At 38.0% G+C, this 11,299-nt stretch overlaps 1 protein-coding gene across 1 annotated transcript; it reads left to right on the top strand.

Moving 5' to 3' along the window:
- Window positions 1-2,449: 2,449 nt before the first annotated feature.
- Window positions 2,450-9,431, top strand: LOC136277214 (protein sidekick-1-like). The gene is made up of 8 exons (XM_066158914.1): window positions 2,450-2,618; window positions 3,122-3,156; window positions 3,356-3,503; window positions 3,887-4,192; window positions 4,497-4,802; window positions 5,073-5,339; window positions 5,779-6,069; window positions 7,607-9,431. Exons 1-8 carry the CDS (start codon window positions 2,450-2,452, stop codon window positions 7,972-7,974), a joined length of 1,890 nt encoding a protein of 629 aa, XP_066015011.1. The 3' UTR covers window positions 7,975-9,431.
- The last annotated feature ends 1,868 nt before the right edge of the window (window positions 9,432-11,299 follow it).

The following is an 11,299-nucleotide window of genomic DNA, read 5'->3' as shown; positions in this document are numbered from 1 at the left end:
GTTTGTATGTGCGCTGTGCCATTCGACATTACCGTCAGCCATTCACGCAACGCTATACTCAACGCTATGCTATCCTGCAGCTGATCCATAGACCAGCTTTGTATTTACTGACCTATTTGACATCCTTGTTTTTTTTTTGTGGTGAAGGTCGCCCATATCGCTGAGGTATGAATTGAAATCAGCTGAAATATGAGCTACAGCCCACGGCATTGTGGGAAATATTAACAAATTTCAAGCTTCTGTCATCTTGTTAGGGGACGAATTACTCGGCCTACGAAGAGTCTGATTGTTTTGTTGGAACCGCGGACGATATTGCCATAAATCGTAGAAAGCTAAGTTCGAATAACGAGGAGACAACCTTTTTTCTGATGAGCTTTCTGTTACAAAAGACCAATCAAGCGAAACTATCGTGATACATGCAAACCGTGACACACTCAATCATAACATGGCGCACTTTAATCTTTGTTTCCGGGTAGCGTTTCTCGCTGTACTTCTTCCACTGGCTTTAGGTGAGCACCATATCATTTTAAATCTATTAGAAAGGTTTATTTTTATTTTACAGTCTACGTTTAGGGTACTTGGTTGGAGATTTCTTTCAGTTATGAGTGCTGTAGCCTTAGGCTTTCTCTCACGGTCGCCGTGAATCCTTGATGCGGACAGCATCGTCTTTTTTTTAATTAATGTTATCTTAAAAAGAATGGCACAGTTAAAAATCTATTTGCTATTACATCAAGCTCAATTTGGAAGTATGGAGAATTATACGAAAGTGAAATTAAACTTTGAATTATTCATCAATCAGAAATGCAGAGTGACGATTCTAAAACTATTGTGTTCCAACGAAGAAATCAGGTGGTAACTTCTGGTTCAATTTCAGGTTAAAGCACTTGGGAATTTATTTCACCTTTTCTATCTATTGAAAAGCTTTAAATTTGGATTAGTCTGCACATTTTTACCTTGAGCCCCCAAAATTGTACATTTCCTCTGAAAATCAACTTCTCTTTGCTCCAAGAAAGGGTCAGTGACCCAGGTTTCTCAAATTTGCTGCAGCAATTTATTTTCGTGTACATTTCCTCTGAAAATCAACTTCTCTTTGCTCCAAGAAAGGGTCAGTGACCCAGGTTTCTCAAATTTGCTGCAGCAATTTATTTTCCTTTATTTATATCTTGCTGTAATGCCTTTGATACAGCGCAACAGTTTTTGGAACCTTAAATCTTTCCTCATTTTCTTTAAAAATAAACACCTCAGTAAATTGATAAATATCTTCAGTGGCAGACCAGCTCTAATTGTTACTATTTGTGACACAAACTTCGCATGAGACATACCTCATAGGGAGATTCAAGGCATGCATATGTTTATCACATCCAATCATTATCCATGATACTATAATCATTATAACAGTGTTATAATGCAGGAGTAAATTCTGTTTCTGTAGGGGCTTGTGTTGATTTTGACCTTGGAATGGAAAATAGAGCAATTCCAGACAATGAATTAACTGCTTCGACTGAACAAAATGCCAATACACCTGCCAAGAATGGTCGCCTAAACTACACATCAGGATCATCATGGTGTGCAGCAACAAGTGACACTAACCCATATCTACAGATTGATCTACAGATACTTCATATCATCTGTGCTGTGTCCACTCAAGGGAATTCTCAAGCAGATCAGTGGGCGAAGACCTACACTCTACAATTATCCACAGATGGGATAACTTAGACAAACTATAAGGAATTAGTTGGACAGGTTAAGGTATGCCACATGGGCTGTTTGAGAATTATACTCTATGTTGCCTCAATCACCGTCCCTGAGGTTTGATAATATTGACGCATTTATAACAAATTGGCCGCCAAAAGAGTTACAGGTATATGCAGAGGATTATTTGTACAATAAAAATTCAACAAGTATTCTCCTCATGCCCAGCAAATATCATGAATTTTGAGTAATTTTTTTTTCATTCAGCAAATAATATTTTGCATGCCTGAATTTGCAGTCAAGGTTGCGGAAAGAGTACCAGGGAGAAATGGACAGGGAATCTAACAAATTGTTTTAAACAACGTTTTCCACCAAATATTTTCGGTGTGAAATAGCTCGTCAAATGCGCGCAGAACAAATGGTTTCTAATTACTGAGAGATTGCTGCTCTCCATCCCACAAGTGATAAAATAACTGTCACAGGTAAACTGCAGTCGCAGAAATTAGATAGGGTTCACCTTTGAGGGTCAGTGTGCTATTTCTTATAATCCAGTTGTCAAATTATGATTTATTCATGTATGCTTAGTAACCCTGTCCATGTGGACCTCTTCCATAAATGTTGGGCCTTATTCCTACACCTACATTTATATTTTTCTTGTTTTTCGTGTCCTAAAACAAGAGGTAAAGTAATGATGATTACTTTAACCAAGGTCAAGAGTTACAATAGTTACATTATACAATCCACCTGGAACTCCATGATGAGTTATGATTATTTTCCCAAGGTTTTAGAGGGAAATAAGGATAGAAACTCAAATGTCAAACATGTTCTATATGGAGTGTTAACAAGATATTTGCGATTTCTGCCACAAACACACCAGGGTGAGGTGTGCATGAGAACAGAGGTGTTTGGGGTGCAGCAGAAGCCAAGTAAGTCTAAAAACCATTATGTGATGTGATCCTTGCATTTGTTAATCTATGAACAAAGATTCCAAACCTAGTGGTTTTGTTATTTTCTTAATGATTGTTATTTGGATAAGTAGCTTTATGATAGAAACCACTCTGTGAGCGCTCGAGGAAAACAATACAGCCATTGTGATAAGCCTCTTATTCTTATCAATTAATTAAGCAATTCCAGGTGACAGGATGCTCCAATTTCTGCTTCATATACATAGGTGGATAGTTTTATTGTCAGTGCCTGTAGGGTTATGAGCTGAGGATAGGAAGAAAAATTCCAAATTACCACAAACTTTCCTAGATAATATTCTATATATGAAGTATTCACAACAGCCAAAATTAGTAGTTGCATTACAAAACTGAAACTACTCACAAGAACAACAAATTTGCATACACATATTAACAACATTTACAAATTCTAACATATCCACGAGATACTTAAATTACTTAAAAAACATATTGACATTGCTTTCAAGAACTGAACTGTAGGATGTATGCACTTAACCTACAGGTAGCAGATTTTCATTCTGCACATAACAGATTCTCATTTTGTGTTCTTTTTGCAAGTTCCCAATTTTCATTTTGCAAATTACAAATTTTTATCTTGAAAATTCGAGCTACAGATTTACATTTGATATTATTTCGCAAATTACAGTAAATCATTAACTATGTCAAGTTTCGATACATCAATACCACTTTTTGTATAACAGGCCTTTCCAGGAAATTCAGGAAAAACTGACACAGTGAAAAACAGTCTAGAGGAATTTGCAAGTGCAAAGTTTATACGCTTTCTGCCAACAAAGTATACTAAGTTCAAAGTTCTGAGGGTGGAGGCTTATGGAATACTTTTGACTAAAGGTATTTATTTGTTCTCATTTTTCTCCTTCTGATACAAACTGAAGTCACGATAACTAATTATTGGGGAAATTAAGGTGAGATTGGACAATTTACAGAACAGTAATGATGGTAGTTATACAAAAATATAAATGGCTCCCACAGCTGGCTCTTCGATATGAAAGATACAGTTTAAGTTTGTTACATACGTGGAGAACCAGACAATTCAGTGTACAATACGTTGCCAGACATGATTGGCAATGAAGTTCCACACTGTTAAATGAATTGTTGTCTGCAGAAAAGTTGGATAGCTTTGTAAAATTCAGATATCATTGATAAATTTCACATCAATTATCATCTGTGCATGGAGACATGCTTTGTACATCTCTATAATATGTTTATTTCAGTTCCATCACAACCTCCTACTGTGTTCAAGTTGACTGCAAGCTCTTCTACCAGCATTACAGCTTCCTGGCAATTACCACCAGTCTTTGCCAGACATGGAAGAAACATTACAGGTTTTAAACTGTTCTACAAAAAGAAAGGTTGTGGTGGGTCAGCAACAACGTTGACAATTAGCAGTGGATCAATATTAAGTAGAAATGTCACTGAGCTTGATAAGTTCACAGAATATGAATTTCAAGTTTTGGCTTTCACTTCTGATGGTGATGGACCCAAGGGCCCTGTTGAGGTTGAGAGAACAAAGGAAGCTGGTATGTGATAGGTGGAGGTAAAAGACAAAAGATTATCACAATTTTTGATGAAGTAAATTTTATTAGGCCTGCAAGGAGTGAAATGATCCTTCCATATGGGTTGCAATTGTAAGCAATTGCAGACAGATTCAGGCTTCGATGGGATTTGAACCCATACCTCTCAGGTACTAGATGGGTACTACTACCAACTGAACTATATAGTCTCACGTTGGAAGGCAGACAATAGCTAGAGGGTCTATTGTTTGGTAGTAACATTTAACAGGATCAGTTATAGGCATTAAGTTCTACATTTTTCCATTTGTAGCCCCATCAAAAGCCCCAAGAAGCTTCAGAGTGACTGCAGTTACTTCTACAATTATTACGGCATCCTGGCAGTTACCACCAGCAGACTCCAGAAATGGAATAATCATAGGATTCAAATTGTTTTACAAAAAGAAAGGCTCTGCTGGACAAGCAACCCCCCTGACCATTAAAAATGGAACAGCATCAAGTAAAGATGTCACTGGGCTTGATATTTACACAGAATATGAATTTGAAGTGTTAGCCTTTACTTCGGTTGGTGATGGACCAAGGAGTTCTCCTTTAGTGGTGGTGAGAACCACGAGAGATGGTAAGACTTTAAAACGATGTTCAAGTATTTTTTTAAATGGGTCTGTATGGTGTAGCAACAGCGAAAAAAGTTATGAGTTGATCTTTGAATGAGAAAGCATGAGACTTTCATGCTGTGTTGGTTGTCTTTCAGAGTTTGTAAGTTACTTATCAACTGAGGGGCTTTTAAATTATTTTTCAGTTGGGAAGGGATAGGCTGCAAAGCCTTAATGCTGTATTTGTGCCTTGCTCTTTGTTAAGGAAAAACTACTCCATCTTTATAAAAACTCAGGTAAACCTATCATCAAAGGTCTCCCAAAGACGACCATTACAGCAATTGGCGAACTGGCAGTGTTGACTTGTGAGGTTAGTGGAGACCCTCAGGCTTCTGTTACCTGGACTAAAGATGGACTTAGCAGTATACCTCGCGCTCAGTTCGAGAACAACAAGAAAATACTTATTATAAGAGATGTTGTTCCTGATGACAGTGGCGTTTATGAATGTAAAGCAATGAACATGTTTGGAAAGAGCCGTACAGCTACGATTGTCATTGTCGCTGGTACGTAGAAAGTTTGTTATGTTTGCATTGAATATTGGGTAACAATTACATTTTCATTTTCTTTTGTGAAACAAGTCTGCGAGGAAGTAAGTGAGATAGAGAAATTGCCAACCTCTGCCAAAATAAATGACCAATCATGGTTCTTCTAAGCACTATGATAATCACCATGACAACTTACTCCAACCACTTATTAACAAGTCATTCGCGAATTAGTGTGTATACTGGGTATTAAACAAATATTAGAAATTTGTAATTGAAGGGTGAAAAAATAGTACAACACTGATATCAACTAAACAAACCACCACTCAGTGTGCAAACCAAAAAAATAGATCATAGTGGTGTTCCCTTATATTTGTTATACCTCTGCTCCGTTGTCAAGAGCATAATTTTGTCTGAACTTGTTTTGGTATCATTACGTTTTCCCTTTTTTTTCACACAGTGCCACCCAGAATTATTGAAGAATTTTCCCCTTCCTCAGTGATATGTGAAAAGCAAAGTCCGTGTTTTCTCACTTGTCAAGCAACAAGTTATATTCCGTTTAACTACTCTTGGACGAAAGATGGCCAGGTTCCAACTGGTGATGGCATCAAGTTGATGAATAACAGTATCATTGTCACGCCACGGAATGGAGAAGATTATGGAGAGTATGTTTGTCACGCTACAAACAGCTTTGGGTCAACAGAGTACAAAATCACTCTGCTTTCTCCAAGGGATAATCAAGATGATGACGGTAAATATTCTTCCTCAATATTTGAACGTGCTTAAATGTTGTCGTCTCAAAAATTTTGGAAAGCCTAGAACTTTGAAGTCTAGTGCGGAGTTTATGGACTTTTAGTTACAGTTGTTTGGTATAACCATTTATGTATCAAAAGCAATATTATGTGGTGGTCTCATACGCCGACGTTGTTCTGTGTGAAGTTACATTTTCTCTCTTCAGTTAGAATGTTATAAGAGTGTGCAATGTAGGTAGATCATTCCATATATCATAATTGGCCCGTTAGGTTGTAACATACCGTATTTCTTCACCTACAAGCCGAGCGATTTTTCAGTATTTGACACAAAAGTTTGAAAATTTTTTCACACGGGGTTCGGCTTATATCCGAGGGTTTGGGATTCAAAACAATTACAAATTTTAATGTTAATGCGAAATGACCGTAAATTTCGTGACTGCAGCGCTCTTTACGTGATGTGCTTTTAAATTGACATGATAACAACGTATTTCTGACCACCAATCAGATTATTTGCTTCCCACGCATTGAAAGACGATCTCACTCAACTCGGCAAAAACTCTCCTCATCGCACATTACTAATGAAATATTTGGTCTCTCTGCTGTGAAAGTCACTCCATCGCTTGCTCGTCTAGTTCGGGACACTTGGGAGTGAAACGGCCTATTTTTGCACGTTTTGCCGAAATCTTAAGCTTGCCAGAAAGAATAGTCGCCGAGTCTCGTCTCCAGCGTCGCACCATGGACTCGCTAAGTCCATAATCTCGAGCGATTTCCGAGCTGTTTTCTACAGCTTCGGCTTCCGCGATAACTTTTATTCTGAAAGCTATAGTATACAAAAAGCGGCGTGCTTCTGGCATGATGAGAAAAATAACAGTGACGAAAGAGATACTCGATTGAAATGTTTGGTCAGGCTACAGTAACTGTTGTGTTTCTGCAGTCGCGTAGTAGTATTTACATCTTCAGTGATTCGCCTTTTTTTCTTTTGGGTTTATTCTCATCCATTAGCTTTTGTGTTCATTGAGCCATTTCCCAATTTTTTCCGTGAGATTCGCACACTCAAATGGCCAGTTATAATCAAGAATTTCGCTCTCGGCTTATAGCCGATGGTTTTGCTTTTTCGTTTGGATAACACGAGTCTGTTGGAAGGTCTCTAACTTTTAGGGTCTCGGCTCATAGCCGAGGTCGGCTTATAGGTGAAGAAATACGGTAATCAAAACAAAGCTTTACACACTAATTTTAAGGGGGCTCGAAGCTAAAATATGCCTGTATTTCTCCTTTTAGTTATCCTGCTTGTTCGAAAGTACTGAAGGTCATGTATGTGACTTCGAGTCAATAGGCATAAGAAATTTCTGGCATTTAATGAAGTACGACCAAGAGACGAGACAACAGAAAGTTTGGAAGAGTGTTCATGTTTCGGGGTTAAAAAACAACGTCGTATTCCTTAGGGTGAATATAGACATAATTACAGTGAAACAAAGTAACTAAGCAGTCTTTGGTGTTTGATAGTTGGTTTGAAAGTCGTTTGTTTTCTTTCACCAGATACACAAAGCACCTTCCTTGCTAGTGTAATCGCATTTTCTTGTATTGTGGTCGTGTTGCTCATTATAATTTGTGGGCTGATATGGCAGCGAAGACGAGTTGTTCCTAATAGGAGGACACGAAGTAAAGAAAAAGTTGACTTTGATGGCGTCAAATCTTCACCCGATCAACAGCGACGTGACCAGCCCGCTTCAGACCCGGATTTATATATGGAACTCAAACCCAGGCCTTCGAACCAGGAGTCTCATGTTCCTACTGAGTATCAGTCGTTACAGGAAAACCCCGAGAACCCCGAATATTACAATATGGTGCTTCAGAAAGAAAATGGCGGGAAACAAAATGAAGTAGTGTATGAGGAATTATGCTAATCACTCAACTAATTTTGTATCCTTTTGGTTCGGATTGTCCATCTTGTGTTATATACTCTGCTTAGTTATAATTATGCGCATGTTAATTTGTTCTGTATCGATCTAATGGATGACAGATGCATAGATGACGTCAGCTTAAACAACATCTTGCTTCTTCACTATAAAAACAAAGAGATTCCATGTTGCCGTGAGTCTGTTACTTAATAAGTCACAGAAGACGTCAAAATGTGCTACGAGGATCAGTGCCAGACCCGACTGCGCTTCGTGTTCCACTCTTTAGTTCTCACCGCATTTTGACGTCATCTGTGATCCATAACAGAACAGACACACGCCTACATGGAATCTAATTGTTAATTAGAAACGGTACTTCGGTTTGTAAAAGACTTTGTTCTTGTCTCGCTTAAAGAAGCACTTAGTAATTTGGCAATGAAATGCATACGTTTGACGTTTTCTCTTCGTTATCGTCATGATCACTCTTACTATCGCAGTGGCGCATAGAGTGCGGTTATCTGATATAGCTGTAAGGAAAATATACGAGATACACTGATAACACTAGCTTACCCAATAGATCCTGTTTGCGAATGTATTCTGTTTACTACAAGAACTTTGTTAGTTTGTGATCAAGGCAGTTTTAAGTAAGGCCTTAAAGACTTCTTCAACGTGCAGTAACCTTTGATTTGGTCCATTTGAAATTAATTTCCTATATCTGTCTTATATTTTACATGTATCTGTATAATTTTATCTTTTACTATTGATGCATGTGAAATGCCATAAGATGGAATCGTGCATAGCCAGATCTTAAAATTTAGTTATAACCTCGAATAAGAATTAAATGAAATTCATAACTTTGGGCGAGGTCCCCAAACTAAACGAAACCTCTGACAAGACGATGGCACATGTACATAAACTCACTTTTCTTAATGAATCCCTGATATTAAGTGCGATTTAATCTACAACATCTTACATCGTAAGCAGCTCGAGAATTAGAATTCAACTTAAAGTATGCTCTGAACCAGCAGTAAAAATGAAAGAATTAATTTTGCCATTTTTTATAGAGTCATTAGATGCAAATATAGAAAACAAAGCCTGACAATGTCACATTTTTTTTTACCAGTACTGAAAGTTGTTCCTTATATTTTACCTCTTGAGGAGGGTTCTCTTTTCTAAGTCATTTATTAGACATAAGGAACGTTTTCATTATATTTTTGAGTAAACTCTTCTCAACTGTAAAGACAATGTATTGCAATTGAAAAATGTTAAGCAACAGAGTATTATTGGTAGGTGTTTGTAGATAAGAGAATGGAAGAGAGTAAAATGTTTTTGCTCCATCCGATATTTTTAACTTATAAAGTATTTACTGATTGAAGAAAATGCTTGGAGAAGTTTTTCCGAAGTAATAACATTTTAGTAAGCATTTAAAATGCACAGAACTTGGGCAACAGAACAGTTGTAGCTAAGGGAATAAAGTGTTTTCACAAAAAGATTTGCCTGACCTTGGTATGTTATCCACTTCTTTTCATGCGATAACATTTCCTTGTCAAGTATATATTGTTAAAAATAATTTCCTAACACTCGCTGTTTTGTTGTCCCTTTCTTTATTCACTCTTACTACTCAAGTTATTACAACGGGGACTAGCTCTGATCTCTCGAAAAAATTGAGGGTCACCGCTTATAAAGGTGACACTTTCGGAGCTGTCAATCTCTAACCTTCGTCATACTTTTACACTTAAATAGCGAATCACGTTGGGCTACGCAGAACGGAGTTCGCATACTAAATAACTACCTTCGCGATGTTTACGCTTTACGAAATGTCTTTCTAACTTAAATTTCCTAGTCTTACAGTCAAGTTTGGGCCAAACAAACACAAGATTAACAATATAAATATTATAATAAACTTAATAACAAAATTAAATTCATACTTGAAAAAGTATTCTAAAAGAAAATTGTCTTGAAGGCTGTTGCATAACACCAGAATAAACGCGAAATTCGGAAAAGAAAGGACGTACCCAAGGTACCGCCCCTAAGAAAGCTACGTGCTATTCACATTAGTTATCTAATTACAAATTCAGTGCAAAAGATAAAAATACTTCACGTTTACACCTTAAGTCACCTCTAAAAAAAAAGAGGTGTCGAACATGTTAAATTAAAACTAAAAACTATTTTCCTGATCGGGAATTCAACATAGATTTAGCCTAAAAACGAAAATATTAAATAAATAAAAGTATTAAGAAAGTTTCGTAGAAAAGGTTGTGGTTATTCATCGTGGTAAATAACGATAAAAACTAAGATTTTCGTGTGTTTCACGATGTAGTCGCGTGTGATGTAGATCGCGACATAAGGTAAAACCGCAGTAGCTTTAAACTCGTCGGTGGGTTCGGCACTGTTGTTCGGTTTTCCGGTCTTGGTAAGTTTCTGCAAGAAAGAAAAAGGATAACCATTAGAAACCAGAACAGAAGACAGATATTTTTTTCTCTTCGGAGATGACAGAGGGTTTTGTTACGAGACATTTGGCGCGCTCGTAAAGGCACTTAACAATACCGCGTTTTACTGATTGAGGTTGGTGTGAATCATACGCTAAGTATTGATCAGTGCGCGTGGGCTTCCTGTATACGCTGGTGGTGAGGCGGCCGTCAGGTTCTCTTAAAACTGCGGTGTCTAGGAAGGCGAGTTTGTTGTCTTTCTCTGTCTCCATGGTGAAGCGGATGGAAGGCTGCTGGTTGTTTAAATCCTGTAAGAAGTCATCTACGTTTTCGCGATCCAGGATGGTAAAGGTATCGTCCACGTAGCGTTTCCAGATCCTAGGCTCGTAGGACGATGTAGTTATCGCCTGTTCTTCGATACCTTCCATGTAGAGGTTAGCAATAACAGCGAAAAGCGGACTCCCCATGGCGGCGCCGTATTTTTGCTCGTAAATCGATCCGTTATACTGGAAGTATGCGGATCTTAAAACGAAAGTCAAAAGGTCGGCGATCTGTGCAGGCGTAAGCGTGGTGCGGTCTGTAAGGTTTGGGTCGTTCTCGAGTTTCTGCAGTGCGGTTTGTACAGCGGCGTCGATAGGAACGTTGGTAAACCGCGACTCTACGTCGAAAGGTACCATAATCTCGTTGTCTAAGATCATCTCATTGCTGACGGTGGATACGAAGTGGGCTGAATTGGTCACCGTGTACTCTGACTTTCCTGTTAAAGGAGACAGAATGTTGGCTAAGTAAGCGGATAAATCATATGCAAAGGTGTTTACACACGACACGATCGGTCTTAGCCTAACATCACGAAGGAGATGCGAGATGCACTTAAAAGCCTGAAAGAAGACGAGTCCATCATGGTT

This window comes from Pocillopora verrucosa, chromosome 12, assembly GCF_036669915.1.
Source record: "Pocillopora verrucosa isolate sample1 chromosome 12, ASM3666991v2, whole genome shotgun sequence".
Taxonomy (NCBI): domain Eukaryota; kingdom Metazoa; phylum Cnidaria; class Anthozoa; order Scleractinia; family Pocilloporidae; genus Pocillopora; species Pocillopora verrucosa.
Note: the sequence above shows the minus strand (reverse complement) of the source record. Positions and strands in the feature narration are given on the sequence as shown.

Excerpts from the sequence above, each read along its gene's own strand:
- LOC136277214 (XM_066158914.1), top strand. The coding sequence starts at position 2,450 with ATGAGTTATGATTATTTTCCCAAGGTTTTAGAGGGAAATAAGGATAGA. Across the intron at positions 4,193-4,496 it reads TGAGAGAACAAAGGAAGCTG|CCCCATCAAAAGCCCCAAGA; the intron begins GTATGTGATAGG and ends TTCCATTTGTAG. Across the intron at positions 5,340-5,778 it reads TACGATTGTCATTGTCGCTG|TGCCACCCAGAATTATTGAA; the intron begins GTACGTAGAAAG and ends TTTTTCACACAG.